This window comes from Thunnus albacares, chromosome 2 (assembly GCF_914725855.1).
Source record: "Thunnus albacares chromosome 2, fThuAlb1.1, whole genome shotgun sequence".
Classification (NCBI taxonomy): Eukaryota; Metazoa; Chordata; class Actinopteri; order Scombriformes; family Scombridae; genus Thunnus; species Thunnus albacares.
In genome coordinates this window covers 20998439-21020261 of record NC_058107.1, presented here as the reverse complement: position 1 = coordinate 21020261, position 21823 = coordinate 20998439, and the positions used below count along the sequence as shown (strand labels likewise).

The 21823-nt window shown below is 41.3% G+C and overlaps 3 protein-coding genes across 8 annotated transcripts in view; 1 reads left to right on the top strand and 2 right to left on the bottom strand.

Moving 5' to 3' along the window:
- LOC122996706 (membrane-associated phosphatidylinositol transfer protein 2-like) overlaps window positions 1-10726 on the top strand; it is a 45553-nt gene extending 34827 nt beyond the window's left edge. For 2 of the 6 annotated variants that reach the window (XM_044372301.1, XM_044372309.1), the window contains exons 15-26: window positions 559-729; window positions 1737-1889; window positions 2881-3045; window positions 3970-4260; window positions 4765-4913; window positions 5020-5136; window positions 5345-5461; window positions 5554-5702; window positions 5880-6029; window positions 6150-6330; window positions 6534-6662; window positions 7672-10726. In XM_044372301.1, coding sequence (XP_044228236.1) covers window positions 559-729; window positions 1737-1889; window positions 2881-3045; window positions 3970-4260; window positions 4765-4913; window positions 5020-5136; window positions 5345-5461; window positions 5554-5702; window positions 5880-6029; window positions 6150-6330; window positions 6534-6662; window positions 7672-8052 — 2153 coding nt within the window. In that variant the 3' untranslated portion in view covers window positions 8053-10726. The remainder of the gene's footprint in view (window positions 1-558; window positions 730-1736; window positions 1890-2880; window positions 3046-3969; window positions 4261-4764; window positions 4914-5019; window positions 5137-5344; window positions 5462-5553; window positions 5703-5879; window positions 6030-6149; window positions 6331-6533; window positions 6663-7671) is intronic. The other 4 variants (XM_044372318.1, XM_044372326.1, XM_044372335.1 and 1 more) reach the window with 4 other exon arrangements.
- Window positions 10727-11616: 890 nt separating this feature from the next.
- On the bottom strand, window positions 11617-15029 carry arl6ip4 (ADP-ribosylation factor-like 6 interacting protein 4). Its single transcript, XM_044372359.1, has 5 exons — window positions 14741-15029; window positions 14317-14652; window positions 12759-12876; window positions 12483-12552; window positions 11617-12394 (listed from the first exon to the last, which is right to left on the bottom strand). The coding sequence occupies exons 1-5, from the start codon at window positions 14883-14885 to the stop codon at window positions 12338-12340; spliced, it is 726 nt and encodes a 241-aa protein (XP_044228294.1). The 5' UTR covers window positions 14886-15029; the 3' UTR covers window positions 11617-12337.
- A 1886-nt stretch (window positions 15030-16915) lies between these two features.
- Window positions 16916-21293, bottom strand: mthfd2 (methylenetetrahydrofolate dehydrogenase (NADP+ dependent) 2, methenyltetrahydrofolate cyclohydrolase). Its single transcript, XM_044372288.1, has 8 exons — window positions 21094-21293; window positions 18943-19127; window positions 18698-18820; window positions 18336-18488; window positions 18145-18252; window positions 17954-18046; window positions 17715-17840; window positions 16916-17631 (listed from the first exon to the last, which is right to left on the bottom strand). The coding sequence occupies exons 1-8, from the start codon at window positions 21171-21173 to the stop codon at window positions 17483-17485; spliced, it is 1017 nt and encodes a 338-aa protein (XP_044228223.1). The 5' UTR covers window positions 21174-21293; the 3' UTR covers window positions 16916-17482.
- Between the last annotated feature and the right edge of the window lie 530 nt (window positions 21294-21823).

Sequence of the window (21823 nt, the reverse complement as noted above, 5' to 3'; positions counted from 1 at the left end):
TCAATACCTTTTTTTTTAATTTCATTCGATACACATCATGCTAATAGAAGCATTCAGTTGCATAAAATACCTCCACTCCTCCCCATCCAAATGATTTTTACACAAATACATTTTGAAATTTAATTGTTCCAATTATTGAAATATTTATTAAATAACTGTACAAAACTATACAATGTAGTATTATCACCACAGACTGTGTGGGTTGTAACTGCTGCGGTAGTGGGCAAATCACACGTCGCATTAATTCAAAGAATGCTTGTGGTGATTGGCTGTGAGCAAAACCATACAAATAGTCATTTTTTTCTAGATCTGGGTACAAAAAGGATCAAATGGAGGTATCGTTTGACTGGAGAAGTTTTAATACTACTCGGTACTGGGTTATTTCGGTCGATACCCAGCCCTAAGTATGATACATTATGCAATATTGCATAAAAAGAGCAAAAGTGCAAAGCTTTGCCTCAGGTGGAGATGCACTCTGTAGCTTTTCCATCCAAGGAAAAGGTCCATTGGATCCTCCCTTCTTCTCTCTCATGTCTTTGGTTCAATTTCTCCCCCTAGTGGCTCAGCTGCGGCCCGCCTGTCAGCAGGTCTATAACCTGTTCCACCCAGCCGATCCCTCCGCCTCCCGCCTGGAGCCTCTCCTGGAGAGGAAATTTCACCTCTTGCCTCCCTTCAACGTGCCCCGTTACCAACGCTTTCCTCTGGGAGATGGAAACTCAGCTCTACTGGGTGAGGCCCCCACACCAATGATGTAGAGAGAAAAAATAAATTCAGTAAATATCTAATTGTGAATTGCAATGTAGAAACATTTCTGTAGTTCTGACTTGGGTTCACATGCACAGACATGAATGCAAAATCTCCTGGATTGTTTTGATTTTTCTTTGGGACTAAAGATAACATCAGTTGACACCGCAGACGCTGTCAGGTCTGATGGTAACCAACTGTCCTGCTTTTCCATGGATGCATGCCATAGACCACACATGCCTTAAAGATACCTTTGTAGCACACCGAAAGTTGCTTCACAGAGTAAACATTGTCTGAGAGAAAAATGAAACATTTTTCTACTGTTTGTGCTTCAACTTCTTTTGTGAAGCAGTTTACTCATCTGAATGTGGTCATAGTCCTGCTGGTGGTTTCTGTTTGGACTGGTCATTATAGTGGAGTAACCCTTAGAGCCTCAGCCTGCCCTTTTCACACATCATGAGGATTTACCAAGAAAAAGGACACAGAAAATTAGTAAGGACACTACCAGGAACCAGAGCTTATTCAATAAGTTTGAAGTTGTGCCTTAATGACTGCAGACTGAGGATTTTATTTATGAATTTTGTCCTAAAAGTGATAGCTTTCATCAAATGACTGGCACTGAATACCCTCAGGTCTGCCTCGTGTAACTAATTAGCAAGTTTTCAGTACCAAGATAAATTTAACATAATTGTTGAGTTAAGAAAGTACCAGAGATTTTATGACAAGCGGACTTAAGGGCATTGAAATCTTATAACAGTGTGGTATGACAGGATATGACTTACAAACAGTTGCAGTTCAAACAAAATGGGCTTGACTAAGGGCTTGACTCTGCTTTCTTGTCTCATGTTCAGTTGTTCTTGCTTCATATGTTTTTGTGTCTTCCTTGTCCTCTTTCCTTCTTCCTCTCTCGGCCTCCCGTCCCCATATCTGCATACCTGGCTTTCTACCTCCAAAACCCCCCCACCCCCCTCCTCCTCCACCTCCCTCTGTAGTGGAGACAGTCCAGAGCAACGCTCAGCTGCTACTTGACAGTGGGCCTCCCCTGTCCCTTCGCTGTCAGGAGACCATCAGTGAGACCTGCATCCCTGTGCCTGTGCTAAACTGGCAGGAGGGCTCCCTCAAAGCCACACCCGCCACTATGGAGTGTGTGTAGCCTCTCCCATTCACCTGCATCTGTCCTGATCCCCGTTCAGTGTGTTTCTGTTGTCTTGTTTGTTCCGTCCTTCTCGCTGTCACGTCTGGGATGATCAGATTTGTATCTACCATGTGTCCACTCTGAGTATTTCCATCGCTGTTGTAGCATTTTGTCTAAATAACTTTGTGTAAGTTGTTTTCTTTTTTTTTAAATTTTGTCGAAATTTATTGAATTTGTAGCCTCACAAATAGAAATAATAACAGTAGTAATAGCTACAACAAGCCATGGAAATACTTTGGAAAATCTGATACACATTTCTCATGGTGTTTTGTTGTTGCCGTCACATATTCACATCACGTCCAGTGTTTGGAGGACGCAAGCATTTGTGTTTGTGCTGTGGTTTTTAAGCGGGGTTTCAGTGTGTCTGCATCACTTCCATAGTGTCTGACAAGGGCTAGAAAGATTATCGATGTCATCAGAGGGCATTTCTACTACTGTGTGAGTTTCAAAGAGATGTGAACATTGTGGTGCTTGTGATGTTGTGTTTGCGCAGTGTATTGTACTGTACTTGGAGCTCTATCTATACATCCTGAATATACTACTGTACCCTCCTGTTCCTCCTTGTGATGATGGTCAGAGGTCATCTGATTTTATAAAATCTCCAGCACTGTTTCATGATACTACTTTGCTATTAGATAAAAATCAGCTCCATAAGAGATAGTAACAAGTGGATGTGACTAACATGTGGACATTTGTGATTTTACGTTCACTAAGTGTTTCATGTAGTCATACGCCCGTGTTTCCACTTGGTCGGCTCCAGAAATCTGACCTTGGCCATGATGAGGCCGCCTTGTGGTTTCACGTGTCCTCTGAAACTGTGCTGCCTGCCGTCACATTTCTCTGCTGCCACCCTAACCCGCATCTCCCTCGCCCCCTCATCACTGTGAGTTCCCCTTACCTGTGTCTCTGTCTAATGGGATCTCCTTGTTTCGACTCAATAGCGGATGTTGTTCAGTCTCATGGTGGTGTCTTCATGGACAGTTCGTACCCCTCATCCCCCGTTACGGGCCCCCTCTCCCGGGGCCAGCGGAGGGCCAGTGAGGTCAGCATTGCCAGCCAGGTCTCAGGAATGGCAGACAGTTACACTGCCACCAACATAGCCAACAGTAAGTGTTCTCAACACCAACAAGTCTCTCTTTCTCTCTTCCTTGCACTCACACAAACACTGGATCCACAGTAGTTATTCTCCCTCTCTTTCTCCTCTTTCTTTCAGACTAACTTTACTCTATTTTTCTGTCCTGTTCCTCTTTCCCACTCTGCTCCCTCATCTTTTCTCTCTCAACTACGTTTCTCTGACTCTACACACACCCTGCACTCCGTCTGGAGTAGTCTAGTCAGCCAGGTAGACATGAATACCCCCGCTCCTTTTTTGCTACCTTTTCTTAGGCAAACGCAACACCTGCATTTTTTAAGGAGAGAGTGTTTTCTCCACATCTTGCTGAATTTCAAAGTCCCAAATAGAGCAAGCAGAGTCCTGAAGAAGAGCGAGCTTAGTGCCACTTTTCACTGTCTGTCTTACTCTTATCCACCGTCTAAATGTAAATGCAATGAACGAGTGCTGCATTTATCTGATGTTGCAATGCATGTAGACACCTGCCTCCCTCAGCCATTCCTGCATTGTCCACTTCCTATTGCAACGTTCGCTGAGATGAACAGTATTCTGTTGTGTTTTATGTGAGATTGTCTTCCAAAGCCCCCCCCCCCCGCTCCTCCTCCCTCTCCTCACTTATTCACTTCTGTTGCCAGAGCATTTATCTGTACCTCACATACGCTGCTGTTTTACAGTACAACCCTGGAGACTCACATCAACTAATTATGCAAGATTTCTGCTCATGTGACACCGGAACATCAGAGGATGTTTTTCTCTTCTAACTTAACTGCTAATAACAATTATTTTTTTCTGTTTAAGGCAGCTTACTGACACCGGACGCAGCCCAACATCCCTCCATGATCTTTTTTAAACTGTCACATACCAACATGCATCAGTTTTTCATATGGTTTTTGTTTCTCTTTTTGTTTTCTCCCCATAGCCAAATCATGCCAAATTAACCAATCCAAAAAGTTGAGCCTTTTGTCCCAACTCGCCCTATCGTCACAAAACAAATTCTTCCTGAAAAGTCCTCCTAAAACCCGTAAGAAAGCAGGGGCTGACCAGGCCGCAGGATTTCCCGATGCAAATGTAGCGGCAGAGCTGGACTCTGAGGCAGAAACATGTGATGGTCTAAGTCCCACTGGGCAGTATGAGAGCTGCCCGTCAGCGGGGCTGGACTCTGCTATATCTGATCTGGTCTCGCTGGACTCCCAGGCTGAAGTAGAGCAAGGTATTTTTCAGCGCGAGGCTACAGCTCTTCTCTGTCCTTTGTCCTGTACTTTGTCCCAATCCAAAGATTAAATGTTGGGTCTTTTTTAAAAAGCCTCTTTTTCCTCCCCTTTGCTTCTATCAAAATTGAATTCATAAGTTCAACTGATGAGGAATGATGAATAAATCCAGCCCCTTCTTTCCAAATCCATTATCTTTTTTTCATGCAAATACTAACACACATCCTCAGTTGCTTATATAATCATTTAATCAGTTCTAACTATCTTTTTCTTCCTTCTGTTCTGTTGTTTCAGCACTTGTTAATAACGGTTACAAACTCCTTCCTCTCCTTCCCATAGCTGAAGATCTGCTGGGATCGGTGATGTTTGTGGTTAAAGATTGAAATCGTCTTTTTGCTTTAGCTTCAGGGGTGTTGCGCCCTTTGCGTGGCATCACATAACCTTACGCTGACTCTTATAGTTTCATCTTACGTCTGTGCACCCTATTCGCTCCATCCCCATCGTAGTTGCAGCACGTTGGTGGGGCACAAAGCGACTGGACTTTGCCCTCTACTGCCCCGATGCTCTGACCGCTTTCCCCACAGTGGCTTTACCGCACCTCTTCCACGCATCCTACTGGGAGTCCACTGACGTTGTGTCTTTTCTCCTGAGACAGGTGAGTCAACATTATCATACCTGTTAATGTCCACTTATATGCGGCCTCAACTGTCAGTCCTTTATCCGTTGACACTGAAGATGAGTGATCGAAATGTCTGCTGTAGGTCATGAGGCACGAAAACTCCAGCATCCTGGAGCTCGATGGGAAAGAAGTGTCTGAATTTACTCCCTCCAAACCTCGAGAGAAGTGGCTCCGCAAGAGGACTCACGTGAAGATCAGGGTAGGGATCAGAGGTTTCAGGGTGCTCTGGAGCTGCTAGGATGCTTTCCATTAAATCACAACATCCTGGGTTCAAATCTGGCCTTGCACCTTGGTCTTTGTTGTCAAATCTCATCAAATATTTAAAAATGCTTAAAAGAAACTCAAAGCATCAGTTACTTGTTTGTTTTTTATGAAATTGACTACAAATTCGTTGGCTTATTTAACAGAACGTGACTGCCAACCACCGTGTAAATGACGCCGTGTTCACAGAAGACAGCCAGCAGGTCGTGATGGGTCGCTTCATGTACGGCCCTCTGGACATGGTCACTTTGGCCGGGGAAAAGGTAAACTCTTTTTTTGTCATCATAACAGCACACTCAATACTGCCTGTGTGATTTGTTTTTATATTAAATGTTTGTTCTCTAATTCTGTTCAGGTTGACCTGCACATCATGACCCAGCCTCCGTCAGGGGAATGGGTTTACTTCAACACAGAGGTAACCAACAGTAGTGGCCGCGTGTCTTTTATCATCCCAGAGGACAAGCGTCTGGGCATCGGAGTCTACCCAGTCAAAATGGTTGTCAGGTGTGTGTTAGTGTGGGTTAGTTTACTGAATAATTCAAGTTTATAAGCATATTTTAGTTTTTTTTAGCTTACTTTATTGTGCTTTGGTTTCCTTAAGGCGAATTTCAAGAAAAAACATCTCATTTGGTCTTTATCTCTCTCCAACTTTCTTACTCTCTTGTTCTGTGGACTCTCCAGGGGTGACCACACATTTGCAGACAGCTACCTGACGGTTATTCCACGTGGCACAGAGTTTGTGGTATTTAGCATCGATGGGTCATTTGCTGCCAGTGTGTCAATCATGGGTAGTGACCCTAAAGTCCGGGCAGGAGCTGTGGACGTTGTCAGGTACCTAGCTCCTCTTGTGTTGTTTTCTTGTACTTGAAACAGTAGTTGTGTCTGTGCTGCTAAATCACATACTGTATGTGTCTTGATTCTAATCTCTTGTTTCTCCTCGTCTCATTGCAGGCACTGGCAGGATTTAGGCTATTTGATCATCTATGTAACAGGACGTCCAGACATGCAGAAGCAGCGGGTAGTGGCTTGGTTGTCTCAGCACAACTTCCCTCATGGCATCGTCTCCTTCTGTGACGGCCTCGTCCATGATCCACTCAGACACAAGGCCAACTTCCTCAAGTCCTTGACAGAGGTCAGTGAGCGGAGGTCTACATGTGCTGTTTTATATGTATTGTAGGCCATGTCCAGTATGTGTAGCCTTAATCTTCATAGGATGACTAAATTTTTTAGAGATGAAAACTAAAACAACAATGCCATTGTGGTATTGTTGTGAGAGAAATATTAACTTAGTCGTTAAGAAAAACACAATACTCTCCTTCATTTGACTGATTCCAGGCTCACTTGAAGATTTTTGCTGGCTATGGATCAACCAAAGACATCTCAGTCTACACCTCCATCGGCCTGCCTCCCTGCCAAATATACATCGTCGGAAGACCCTCCAAGAAGATGCAGCAGCAGTGTCAGGTACCCTTTGATTATTTTTTTTGCACATCTTAAAGGATAAGACTGGCGCTTTTCTATGTTTTTCCTATTGTCAACAAACCTCATGTTCAGACCCAAACCAACAATAAACTCATCCTACTCACAAGTATTGTGTGTGTATCCGAAGCCTGATATATCTAATTCTTCCATGCTGTAGATCTCCGTTGTTGTCCAAAAACTATTAAAAACACATCAGTGAGCCACACCGTTGCACTGGATGACATGTTCCTTCGTCCCTGAACTACTTTAGTTTGTTTAGAAACAGCTCCACAAAGTAGAAACAGAGATAAGATAGTAACCCTCAGGAGTGAGGTTCCTAGTATGGCAGACGCCACTGCACATGTGCGAAACATGTTTTAGTTTACAGAGCTTCTCTGGCTTGTTGTGCTACATAACACAACCTCTTGACTTTTTACCACATTATAAATATCTCAAAGAACTTCAGTACAAAGTCAAGAGGTTGTGTTATGTAGCACAACAATCTAGCAAAGCTCTGTAAACGAAACTGAGTTACTATGTTTTCACTATTTTTACTATTTAGAGCTGTTTCTAAACAAACTAAGTTTTCATGGACGACGGAACATGTCACCCAGTGCAGCAGTGTGACTCACTGATGTTTTGTTAATAGTTTTTGGACATCAACTGAGGTCTACAGTGCAGAGGAATACGATACATCAGGCTTTGGAAACACACACAATACTTGTAAGTAGGATGAGTTAATTGCTGGTTTAGCTCTGCACATGAGCTTTGTTCACAATAAACAAATATATATAGAAAATCACCCACCAAATCCTTTAAAGAAACCTTGCTCAACACATTACAATCCCCCAAAACCCCACAAAAATGATTTGACTTTTGTCACCTGTCTGTCACTACTCAATCAATGATTAATTCAACTGAATAAACTAATATGAATTAACTGAATCAAGACGTGAAAATTCTGTATTTATTTCCAGTTGACAGTATGCCTCTGCTCTGTTCCTCTCCCCAGTTCATCACAGAGGGATATGCAGCTCATTTGTCTCAGCTGGAGTACAACCATCGCTCTCGGCCGGCCAAGTCCAGCAGCGCACGAATGGTGCTTCGTAAAGGCAGCTTCGGTTTGGGTGCAAACAGCGACTTCCTGAGGAAGCGGAACCACCTGCTGCGCACCATTTCCTCCCAGCCGGCGCCCAGCTCCCCAACAGGCATCCACAACAGACCAGAGCGCACACAGAGCCAGTCAGACAGCGAGCGGCTGGAGCGGGAGCGGCTGGAGCGCGCTCACACCTACAGCCAGGGAGCGACACAGCGCAGCATGAGCATCACAGCGAGCTGCTGGGGCCGCAGCAGCAGCACAAAGCTGGAACCAGGAGTTCTCAGCCCGAAGTGAGATTAGAGAGACATTGTGAAATACCTTCTGAAGAGTGACACATGACATCCAGAAACTGCGAGTGAAAAAGAGTGACAAACAGTGTGCTTGCACCAGATGGGTAAAAACCACAATGAAAATAATAGGTGCTACAAACCACTCTTCATAAAAACACCAGTCACATTCAACACAAACATTTATGGACGGATGGCTACATTTAGTTTAAAACACAAAACTTAACAGGCATTTCAAGAGACATCTTCCTAAAGCAGGAACATGCAAACACGACACAGACAGACCGTAGCTAATATTGTAGGAATCCAGACTGTTTCTTACTGTTTATTAAATATTTATCAGTCTTGAATACAAGTCAGTTAGTCAGTTTTCCTCTTACAGTAGGCTTTTAGATTGGATTGGTTACACATATAAGCACCCCCCATACTGTATACGTTGGTGAACAACACAAAGTGGTTACAGGAAGCCTTTTATCAGGTCCATGTGCTGGTATTGCACTGTAACTGACTACTGTGGCCACTTCAAGCACAACAATTACTATAGACATAAACTTTTTTTGTGTAATAGATTTCAAGCTATGTCATGTTTGTGTGATGTTCTAGTTTTTTTTTTTAAATATTTTTTTTTGTTGCTTTTTTTGCCTTCATTGGATAGTGGGCAGTGAAGAGGCAGATAGGAAACAAGGGGAGAGAGAGATGGGTATGACATTGTTGTGGTAACGTGGCATGCGCAGTAACCATTCGGCTACTGGGGCGCACCCAGATGTTCTAGTCTGAGAGCAGAACGAGAATCAGGTAAAACTGGATTGGACGTGTTGCTTTTCAGGGTGCGACCACACAAACACACAAATATTTAGCCAAAACGAATCTTGTTGACATGTTTTTAGGAAACTCATTATAATTTATCACTAACACCAATCAATGTTTGGGTGATTTATAAACCATCTTGAAGCAATTTGATCAAGAACTACTGCTGCTTTTAGCTTTTACAAAGAGCAAATGACTAAATTCTGTTGACGTTTGCAAGCTGATTACCAAACCACACAGTTCAGTTTTGCTTGTTTTCTAGTCTTCCCTCAGGCCAAAGAACCATCCAAATATCACATGAAGGAAACTACAAAATTACCCTTTAACTATGGTTGCAGCTGAAACTGTTCCCGGATTTTTATAGCATTTCACCACATCTCACCATTACTGCGCTGCTGAAACCTTCCTGAATAAGTAACGTATGACGCCACTATAGGGAAAACTCCTGCTACTGTACGGTTAATGTGCCAAAGTAAACAGTATAGACTGATATACTGTACGTGAACAGAGAGGACATGATTTTAGTCTCCTGTGTGAAAATGGAATAGTGTGTGTAAGTATGTAGTCGAATGCCTTAACAAGGCTTATGTACATAATTGTTATATTACAGTGCAGATCTGGTATCTGGTCCACTGAAGACCAGCTTCAAGTGTCTTCTTTACTCTGGGGTTAAACACCACCTCATTCAGGATACACTTTATTGATTAATGATGATGATTATTATTGTTATTTAAGATTATAGATATTTTAAAATGTATTGATTTTGTGAACAAAAATGTGTTAAGATTACTTTCGCTACTTTGTGTTTTATTTTTTTCCTTCAAACTTCAGTTGCAACAGCCAAAACTCGAGAGGTCTTTGCCTGGCACAGTATTGTATTTTTATTATTGTATCTTGCAGCTCACCAGAATTGTATCAACAGAACTGCTATCTTGTGTCATATATTGTACGTTTTTGTTATATCTATTTTGGAAAGTTTGGGATATGGCTTCTCTCTGGTTATCCCTCCGCTGTAAATGAGGTGTTGAATGTGCTCATAGATAATCCTCCTTAGGTTTAAGGTCTCTTTCTCTGTTTTTTCTGCACCTTTTTAGAGGAAGGAAAAAAAAAATCTGCAAATTGTAAATTCTGTACAATACGCTGTCAGAAGTAGGAACACAGAGCTAAGACTCGCTTTACGCTGTTGGCCAGCTGTTTCTGAAATGGGTAAAAATTTTGTGGTTTATTCATTCAAATGATGTGTCTTTGTCCCTCGAATAGACGTGTACAGAGCTGACTGCAAATGGACCAATATGGGCTCAAACGGAAGGGGAAACGTGCAATATCTAACTCAACCACACCACAAGATCAAACAGACTGTGTTGAGGAAATGTCACAGTGCATTGACAATCAGTGTGAACAGGCACATATTCTACAGACGGCAAATTGCGGAGGGTACTTGAACACGTTCCAGTGCTCGACAAGCATTTGTAGAGAATCTAAAAGTTGTGAGAAAAGTTGCCACCGACCTGATAAGGATACGTAATAGTACAGTAGGTTTTTTTTCTCCTGTGGGTAGACATGCTCAGTCTTAACTGTTTTTATCAATGTTTCCATTCCAGCACACGCAGGTCTAGATGAATCCACTGAACATTTAAAAGTGACCCGGAAATTTACACGTCAGCCCTGCAATAAATCCTACCTTCATGAAGGTTTTTTTAATGTTGTTTTTGTTTAAACTGTGATAGAAAGGTGTCACTTTGGAGGTGCTGTTGAACTGTATTGTGTTATACTGAGAGGTGTTAACTAATATTGTGTCCTCCCCATTTATATCAATGAGGGTAGACTAATATTAGAGTGTACATGCTAATGCAAAGACACCTATAATTCTCCTTTTCAGTACTGTTTCTTGTTATCCTGCTGAAGGAATCCACACTGTACTACTGTCCCTCTGCATTTTGACCTTTTAAAGATTTGAAATAGACAACTCTTTTAGGAAAGCTGCTGATTAAACTTTGCTCTTGGGGGAAAGAAAGGGACAGGCACTGCTGTACAGTTGGCAACTACTGAACCCTAATCCCCTCCTGTGAGATCTGAATATTTAAAAAAAAAAAAAAAAAAATCCAGCGAATGTAAAGATGAAGCGGTGCAGTTATCTGTGAAGTTCGGATACCTCTGGGCAGACACTCCCTTCGATTCTGCTTCTGACACACACATTACCAGAGGCCTTACATTTCCCTTTTCTGCCTTAAATTGACCATTGTGTTGCGAGGCCTAGAACGAACGCTGCTTCACAGAAAAGAATAGACTGTTTGTTTGCTGTTTGGAAATAGGAAAAGGCCATATTTTTGTTAAACGACTTTGGTGTGTTTTCACTTAAAGGGAAATGTGCAAAGGAGAAAGCTATTGGCGTAAACTTGATATATTTAACCAACATTAGGCAACTCATCACCGTCTCAAGCTCTGTCCACCGAGTTAATGTGACTGTTACATTAACGACAGTCAGCATTCACAGGCTATACTGATATTTATGTACACACACACACACACACACACACACACACAACATACCTTGGTAAAAGCTTGGAAAATATTTTCATTGTACAGGGTGTGTATCTTGTAGGTTTTGGATATCTTCATTTTATCCATTCGCTTGTGTTTTTATGTAAAGTGTATAAAGAACATATAAAGAACCACTAAGTAATTTGGGCCTTTTTTCCACTCTCTAAATAGGAACGCTGTCATGAAAAATAACATGGATAGAGAAAAACTATTGGAGAATTCATTGCATTTAACACAACGGATTTATTTTTCTGGGTTCAGTTCATACAAAATCAGATTTAACAGAAACAGAAAGTGTGATGTAAAGGTGAGAAAACGTCTACGAGTGGGTGTCAAGTACGTAGCCAGAATATTACAAAAAGAATGTTTGCAGTGTCAGACAGGATACCGAACACTTAAATCAGCTTATCATACCAAGTAGACGTTATGCAAAATTAGCCGATTTCAAATGAAGAAACTGTTTGAATGGTCACGCTGTTTGCAGTCAGAATATCAGACATCATCTGAACAAAATAAATATGCATGAATGAAGAGTAAAGATACACCAGATGAGCACGTTGAGTCGCTGCTCCTTTACAAAGATCTCAATTAACTCAAAACATTCAAATCCTCCACTGACTCATCTGCTTCTCTTTGTGTCTCCTCTATGTGATTAACATAGATTCAACAAGGCAAACAAACAGGAGATAATGGCTTTCACATAGATTCGACTCATTTGTGTACATCAAGAGTAAATGTGCCTGTTATTATGTACTTTCTCTGCTGTACAGTTCAATCACAGGCAACAGAATCTTAAATATAAAATGCATAGTAAAATATGCATTTTGGCAAATATTTTCAAATGGCTTCATTTAATGTCACGTTTCAGCAGTCTGGGCAGCTTCTTCTTGAGATGGTAGTTTCAGTTTATGAAAATGTCCTCCTGGAGAAGATCACTGCGGCTTCTATCTGTTGAGTCCGAGTTTTCTCTGGAAGGCGTTCCCGTCTCCCTTTGTGGCTTGCTGCGGGATGAACGGGAGCTCGCAGTTACATACAAGGTTACAGTGTGTTCATTTCACAAAATTATAGTGTTAGCGTTTCTCTTGTTACCTTGTTGATGTCTTTGTGTTTTTCCCGGCTGACTATCTCCTCAATGATCTCCCCCTCTCCTCTCACCAGTCTGGAAGAAAACAGAAAAAAATGGAGAGTGTGATTTGAGGGCAACATGATACCATTTGTCTGTAAGGAGAAATCTCGGTATTAGACCGAGATGGAAACACGCAAAGCAGCTGAATGTTTAGGGATCATGTAAATCTAAATACTGGTTGAACTGTTCCTTTAAACTCATCTGCTGTGGATTGTAAACTGAAACCTGCTCAGTCTTACCTGGTGCGTCCTGTTTCAGGGTCCACCACCTTGCGGATTACACTCTGTCTGGCCTCGTACTCCTCTTTGGTGAGAGGCCTCTTAGTGGAGAGTCGGGCCTTCTGCTCATCCGTCATGACTGCAGAGGACAACAGAGCAGAATGTGTTATATACATATATAATCTGTCTGTTCTGAACAACAACGGCTGTAAAGAAAACAGGAAAAAAAATCATTGTTATTTCACGATATTGATATAAGGTTTAGGTAATATCTTATTCATACCATGAGACAATATAAATCTGTCATCAGAGATTACACCCAGGTAGCGATGTTTGTTGTAGACTTCTGCAGGCTTCTCTTATACACTACTTGGTAAACTGTATGTGTTGATATTGGAGAAGTGCTGGTATACCGTCTCTATTATATACTGCGGTGAAACACTCTAACAGTATCAATAACCATTTCCATTGCTGTCATATCGTCGTTTTCAGAGGACGCCATGAATACAGAGCTGCACTCCTACAGCTGCCTTTTGTTTAGGTACAAGTGGCGTGTAAGAGTCCAGTATAACTGTGTGTTTACAAATCTCTCTCTGTCTTTTAAAAATGAATTTAACTTAACATTTAGCAGACAACACTAACTACAAAGTTCTTGCATTCCAGAAATCAATCGATCAATTTCATTGGAGGAAAATTAATGATTTTTCAAAGTATGAATGTGCGTAGAATCTAAGAAACACAAACACTGAGCTGCATTTAAGGTGATTTCCAGTCAGCTGTCTTAAACTTTGAATAATCTACATTTGTTTACAGATTTAAACTGTTTTTGATTATTATTATTATTTCTTATGCAGAACAAAGCTGCAACATACAGACTCCTGTTCAATGAACAAAATGCCAGGTGATCAATAGCTTGAAGTTGAAAATCCTCACATTTATGAAGCTGTTATGACCAGATAATATTTTTCCATTTCATCTTGACAACTAACTTTAAAGATTAATCGACTATTATGGAAGGAATATGAAGGAAAAATATTTCTATTACATATAATTATGTTTTTTTCCCTGATTTTTCTCACAGTTCTTGCTTTTTTCATGTGAAACACTGAATCTTTTCCTCTTCAGGTCTCTAGAAATCCTCACAATTAAACATTCTGAGGAGGAAAATTTTAGTCTTTGGTTGAACTGTTCACAGCTTGTCGGCACTATGAGGTCATAACCAACGATGAGGGATCACCAGCTGTCCAAATATAGTTAATTTACAGTGATATAAAATAGAGAAAAGCAGAAAAAACCCTCACATGTATGAAGCCGGGACCAAATAATGTTTTGCATTTCATCTAGATTATTGACTTTGAAGATGAATTGATTAGCCAAAGTGTGCTGGATTTTTATTGATTTACTAATCAATTAATCAGCAATGGGATTATCATTTACCTATTGTGAATTTAGTCAAAAATATGTTTTATCGCAGCTTCAAATACTGCAAATATCTAAATCAGCAACCATCATACACACATATCTGTATATTATCGCCTTATTAAAATACAGGTAAATGTGAAGGAGTGTGATGTCCTACCAGGTCCGAGCTCCACTGCTCCTTCATCACTCTGCCACACCTCCAGGTGAGATGAAGGTTTCTCTGCAGGAGGAGCGGGCAGCAACACCTCCGCCTTCTTCTTCTCCTTCTTCATCTTCTTCTCCTTCTTCTTTTTCTCCTTCTTCCGCCGTTTCTTCAGCTTCGCCTTCTTCTTCTTACTCAGCTTCTTTTTCTTCGTTTTACTTTTCTTCCTCTTTGAGGTTTCATCGCCCGACGAGGATGAAGAAGAGGACGAGGAAGAAGAGGAGGAAGAGGTGGATGATGAGGAGGAAGAAGAGGAGCTTCTTCTGCGCTTCTTTCTTTGTGTTTTCACATCTAAAGGGGAGAAACAGAAGTTAATCAGTCCTGCAGTAATGAGATTTTTGTTGTTGTTCATGCTGGTTAAATTAAAAACAACCCTGACTTTTATGTGCTGCTTTCTTTGATGATCTGCTCCTGCTGCTGGATGAGGAGGACGACGATGAAGAAGAGGAGGAACGTCTCCGTTTCTTCTTCTTCTCGTGTTTTTTCAGTCTGCCGGCTCTGTCGGGAGATCTGCTGCGGTCCATAACTGACACAACTACACGAAGATAAAGATTAATCCACACAGAAAGCTATAAGGCAAGCGTTGCTGCAGTAGCCATTGCAGACCTCAGTTTACGGAAGTGTGCCCGTCCGCGATTTCTTTCCGTCGGGAAATGCAGCCTTTTGGTTCCTAGTTCCTACTCGAGTTGGTTTGACGATTCACAGTGGCAGAAAACGAAGAAATACATTTTACTTAAGTAAAAGTAGCAATACCACCGTGTAAAAAATACTCTGTCACAAGTAAAAGTGTTGCATTCACAAATGAAGCAAGATAGACGAAAATGATTATACAGAATGGGCCTTTTCAGTGTTTTATTATCATATATTATTAGAATAGGGTTATTGTTGCATTAAAGGATATGTTTACAACAACATCAGGTGTCCATATGAACACTTAAAGAGGTTTTCCTCGCTGTAATCATTCTTCCTGTTCATACTAGCTATTAAAAGATCTCCTTCAAATGTGCTTTTGATGAAAGTGATGGGGGGCAAAATCCACAGTGTGTCCACAGTCATTTTGTGTAAAAATGCATTTAAAAGTTAGTCTGAAGCTCATATGAGGCTTCAGCAGTCTGAGTTAGTCACATCAAGTGGATATCTGACCCATTTACAGCCTTTTTGGTGTTCATCCCTCCAGAAGAGTCCAGAGACTTGTAGAATCAATGTCAAGGCTGATGAACACCATTCTTCAAAAAGATATTCCCTCATTTGGTGTTTTGATGATTGTGGTGGAGAGCGCTGTCTAACATGTCAGTCCAAAATCTCCCATAGGTTTTCAGTTGGGTTGAGATCTGGTGACTGTGAAGGCCATAGCATATGATTCACATCATTTAATACTCATCAAACCATTCAGTGGCCCCTCGTGTCCTGTGAATGAGTACATTATCATCCTGGAAGAGACCACTCCCATCAGGATAGAAATGTTTCATTATAGGATAAAGTTGATCACTCAGAACAACTTGGTATTGATTTGCAGTGACCCTTCCCTCTAAGAGGACAAGTGGACCCAAACTATGCCAGCAAAATGCCCCCCACAGCATAACAGAGCCATTGGATCAACTCATTGTAGGTGTCAAGCATTCAGACCTGTACCAGTTTTTCCTTTAATTTGTCACTTGTCTGTATATTTCCCTTTGTACACTGAAGTACAGGCCTGATGGGGCAATGACATAAATGCAAGTGGAGCAGATGCACATGTCTATATAATATGTCTCAAACTGAGAATATAAAAACCAACAATCTCAATAAACCCACACAAATGTCACCACCCCTTTCCTCACATAGTTCATCTCTATAGACCCAAGCCACAACCCGCAGCACCAAAAGGGATATAAGAAAATAAAAAAAAGAAAATTTGATGAGGGAAAAATAATCCACTCTCAGGGGTCAGCTCAGCTACTTATCAGGTTAAATGAGGATGTTTAGATGACCTAAGAAGGCCTTAGGGGCTTATAAACAGATGACTGAAAGTCTCTGTAGGAGAATCTGACCTTTCGTCTGCCCCCAAAAGTTCCAAGTGCATCAAATATTCTGGTCCTGCTATTCTTTTAATAGTTTTCCCAGTCTGTCACTTTAAAACGGGTCAGTGAGTTAAAGGAATGGAGTCGTATTAATTGATAGGGGTCTAAACAGAGAGGAGGAGTCAGTTTATGGTCCAGGATATGATTGGAGAAGTGGGTAAAACGTCTGTTATGAAGGAATTTTAAAAATTTGAGGACAGGCAAATTTGGTTGACACCAAACTCCAATCTGTAATCTGTGATGGTAATGATGCCTTTAACATGTCAATTACAGAAAGCTGGATGAGAGGGTGACAGCAGGAAAAGGTTGTTAATTAACACCAGTGCAAAGAGGCAATTATTTATAATGATAGCACCCCAGCTGCTACAGAGAACTGAGTCATATTTGTAAAAACTCCTTCAAAGTGAATCTGAATCTGTAGTGTTCAATATTTTAGTCATTGCTTTTTTAAATGTAAAGGAAGAGACAGTTCATGTGCACAGAAAACATCAATGTGAGAACATACTTGTAATATTTATTTCAAAGTTTTTACAAAGGCAATTGTGAATCTTTAAAGCTCATATATTGATAAACATAGCTACTTGTTCCTGATGACGTTAGCCCTTATCACTCTTGATACATAAGGCTAAACTAACTGAAAGAAACACAACAGACAGGCCTCAAATTGCTCAGCTTTGACTGCTTAACCAGCTTAGAGTTAAATACTGTAACCTGCCTCCTTTCATGTTTAAATATTATGTCAATGTAGCAATAAATAAAACAACCTTTCAGAATTCCTAACAACCCCAAAAGCTCAAAGAAATGCATTGCAAACGATAAATACTGAAAACCCTGTTACATAAAGACATGCAGCTGCATGACTGAATGTAACAGTCTAATATATCTGGACTTGAAGTTAGGAAAGGTTAAAGATGTCAGCAGGAAGAGAGCTTTAAAGCTATCATCTTTCCAGTCCGTGTGCAAGAGGTTGCTCAAACAGGTTGCTCCAAGTAAAAAAAAGAAAAAAAAAAAAAAAAAAAAGAGGGTGGTGGAATGTGTCACTGTTGTTGGGATTTGCCCCATTAGGACGCAGCCGCCATGCGGATCCTCTCTGGTGGATACAGCAGAATGTTTTTAGCCGCTTTGATAGTGTTCTTCATGAGCATCGCCACAGTCATGGGTCCAACGCCTCCAGGCACTGGGGTGATGTAGCTCGCCTTCTGTCTCACGCCTGGACAGAAACATTACGATGTTAAAGACACTGAAGTCACCAAATATGTTCCTGTAGAAATCATGTTTATTGTCCAGCCTTACCTTCAAAATCCACATCTCCAACCAGTCTGTTCTTCCCAGTGACAGGGTCCTGCACTCTGTTTATCCCGACGTCAATCACAGCTGCTCCCTCTTTGATCATGTCCGCGGTAATGAGGTTTGGAATCCCTGATAATTCAGTAAACACACAGTACTGTTAGGCAACTCAGTTTAATCAAGAAATATAAGATTTAAACTGTTCAATTACAGTCCGATGCAGGAAAACGAGTAGTGACACAAACCTGCAGCAGCAACGATGATATCAGCTATTTTAGTGTGTTGGCGAAGTTGCTCCTTTGGAGTGTAACGGTGAGAAATGGTGACCGTGGCATCACCTGCAACAGAAATAACAGTTAGTATATATACTGTACCTTTAATCTTTTTTTTTTAATGTGTGAAGAAACTCACATGTACACACACTCAGTAAACTTACCTCCGGGTCTCTCATGACGGCCGTCTGTATGCAGCAACATGGCGATGGGCATCCCCACATTCTTGGAGCGTCCTGCCACCACAACGTTCTTCCCAAGAGTAGGAATACCTGGAAGACGAGAATTCAGACATTTAGTTTAGACAGTTTGTCCGGCAGCTTTTCAAGTGGAAGGAAGTGGTCACTCCTGTTACCTGTGCGTTTGATCATTTCCCAGACTCCCCAGGGAGTGGCAGGCAGCATGGTGGACTGATCCAAGCACATGCGACCCACATTAACTACATGGAAGCCGTCCACGTCCTTGGTAGGGGAAACTGCATTACAGACAGTGCGCTCGTCAATGTGTTCTGTGAAGAAGACAAGAGGAGATACAGTCAGGGCAGGAAGATCACAACGTTTTGAGTTTGTAAAAGCTCACAAATGCTCTTTTATTCAAGCACACATACTGCAGGTGTTCTGCATTTAATGATAAAATAAATTATAACCACTCTACAAATGCTTGACTCTGTACACTCATTGTCAATCTTTCTATTCCACTGTTCAGGTCTCTCCATACCTGGCAGAGGCAGCTGCACCAACAGGCCATCCACACGGGGGTCTGTGTTGAGTTTGAAGATCAGGTCCAACAATTCCTCCTCGCTGATGTCTGAATGCTTGAGAATCGTCTCACTAGAGATTCCTGTGGGAGGTTGAAGAGTGAAACAACTCAAAACGCAGGCGAGCATTTGTTCTTTTGTTATTATACTCTACAAACGTTGCATTTATTACGCCTGTGAGAACACAGCGTGTGTTTTTCCTTACCAACATCAGCTGCAGCTCGTGTCTTATTCAGGACGTACGAGTGACTGGCTGGGTTTTCTCCAACAAGAATCACGCTCAGATGGGGTCTTCTGTGGCCAGCTGAAACCCATTTCTCCACGTCGGCCCGGGCCTCCTCCCGAATCTGCCGTGCTAGTTTCTTTCCTGAGATGACCACTGCTTCGTGCCTGAGGGTTGTTAAACACAGACAGTAGAGTCAGAGGATGAAAACGGACTATTAATAAGCTGCTTATGCTACAGACAAAGAAAGAAGGGGTGAGTGTGTCATTCTCAAAGACATTTCTTCATTTTTAATTATGTTTTTCAGTGAGGAAGCAATGACTTGTTCAGTAAATAAAATGATAAATATATATTTTTTAATTTTAATTCACTCATTTCTCTTGTGACCACCTCCAAAAGCTGCTGCAAATTTTCCCTCCATTAATGCCATAGATGTTTATCTGTCAATGTCTCAATGAAATGGTCCAAACTTCCAATAAAGAGTTTTTCCAACAGTTGCTCCACTAATCTTTGCAGTATTAATCCAAGTCCACTCATCTACTGGACATGGTCTCTTGATTGCCAATGAACGGGGGCTCGTGACACCAGAAACCTGTAATCAATCCCAACCATCCAGCCTGGAAAAGCACCAATTCTAGCCTCTAAAATTAGACGCGGCATGTCTCCACCTGACTTGGCCATATGTTTTATGAGCACTTGTACTGTCAGGTTACACTATGTTCAATCACAGAATTGTTGTTAAATAATAACAAGCCAGAGACGTCAAAGTAGAGCAGCTTTTAACGGAAATCTGTACCTGTCTGTACCTTTCAGGCGTCAAGTACCTGAAGATTAAAACTGACGTGATTCAGAGTGATTTATTGTATGACTGGGTTAACATGTTGCTGCTTGATCCAAGTTTCAAAAGCATCACCTCTTACATAACAACAAACACAGAAAGCAGTAGCTAATAACTGAGGAGTAATGAGCCATCAACATGTGATGTAACCATCCTTTTATTCTGCCGAAACTAATTAAACCTCACAGGAAAGTATCACATATTTGAGGAAAAATGGGGTGAGACCATGGGGCCAAGTGTACCAGGTCCCAGAGAAAATGTGTCGAGATTAGGGGGCAGCAATTTGCTCCTCACCTCAATACGAATTTGAATAGAGCTGGTCTACTAAGGGGAATATCTCACTTTTCAAATGTATGAGCTCATGAGTAGCCCACATCAAGAGAGACCCACCACCTCCTAAAATGAAATACTCAAAAAATAGTTTCTCTTCTTTGTTAATATTGCATTTATTTGTTATAATATTCTGTATGTGTTACTTGTTTATATTTGTATTTCAATGTAAAGCCAGTTGAGTTTATATGTAATGAAATGTTCTATATACATACAGTTGCTGCCTTGTGGTTGATTCAAGTTTTGTTATGTTATGTTGAAACTGAATTGATCAGTGCTAAAAGTTGTATCTATGTTGTGATATCTTGTGATGTAATAACTCATGTATAAAATGACAGGAGTTTTAAATAGTCCATCTTGTGCCTTTGGAGCTGCAGATCATGTGCAGGGGCCACACGAGGTTTGAGTTTTTTAGGCGATGTGTTGAACATTAGTTCATTATGCATCTCAGTCATGCTGAACTCAGCACGTTCCCAATAAATACCTGCACGGGATGCTGCTGCAAATTTTTACAATCTAATGTGATGGCACGTCCTAGCAGAGACGATTTCTGCAGCTTATTTGCTATTTTACACGATCTGGTGTCATTCAGGGGATAATTTCTACGATACATATTCATGTCTCCTCCTTGTGTGAAAACCAACACCTCGGTCTCCAGCTGAAACCTGGCTCCTTGAGCTTCAGGGTGCAAGCACTCAGGCCGATTTCATCAGCCAGCCGCCCGCTGTAATGTTACCGGCATACCGCTAGGGGCGCACCAAAATGTGGCTAACTGCGGACATTTAGTACGATACAATTAAATAAACCCCACAATAAAACACACCACCTGATCTATTCACCAATAATGTTTGAGAAATGTGGCAAATAAAGACGTACAGACTATAAGAAATAAACAAGCTGCTCATTTAAGGAGAGATATTGCGCCCAATATGTCATGGAGTAATATATGATGCGGTCGCACTCACCTCGAGGCGGACGTGTGCAGTTTACAAACTTGATGCTGGGAGTGTTGGCACAGTTTCCTGAGAGTCCTGACCGCTGCCATTGTGACCGGCTGAGAGGAGAAGAGACACCGCGGCCGGTTGCGAAATATATTTACACCCACACACGGACACAACCACCACCCGGGCTGACAGAGCGATGTCTGTGAAGGAGGAAGAGGAGCAAAGAGGCTTTAAAGCACCTCCCCTCCCCTTCACGCGGGGTGTGTGCGTCACAGCTATGTGCTGCCACACCTCTGCTGCACAGATAACACAGAGCTGGATGTACATGTGAGCTATCAGCTGGCAGGACAGACTGTCATCAAGACTCAGTTACAACAACATCAGGACCCCACTTATTATAGTAGCTACTTCAAAAAATGTATAAACTTTATTAATGGTTACTAACATCCTTTAAGTAAAAGCTTTGCATTCACAATTTCAAGTACAGTATTGTTAGCAAAAATATACTTTAAGTATCAGAAGTAAAACTTTTCTTGTGTTAATTGATAAGTCTGGGGAAAGTTTGGGGAATTACATATAAAACAAACACTAATCCAATCTTCATCCTTCAAAAGAGAGACATAAGCATTGTAATACAGAGAACAGACAAATCCAGTCTTTATTAAAGGCTCTAAAAATTACTTTAAAACGGTTTAAATCATGTACAAAGTTTAAAAAACAACAACAATTAGTTAGTACCTGAGAGTATCCA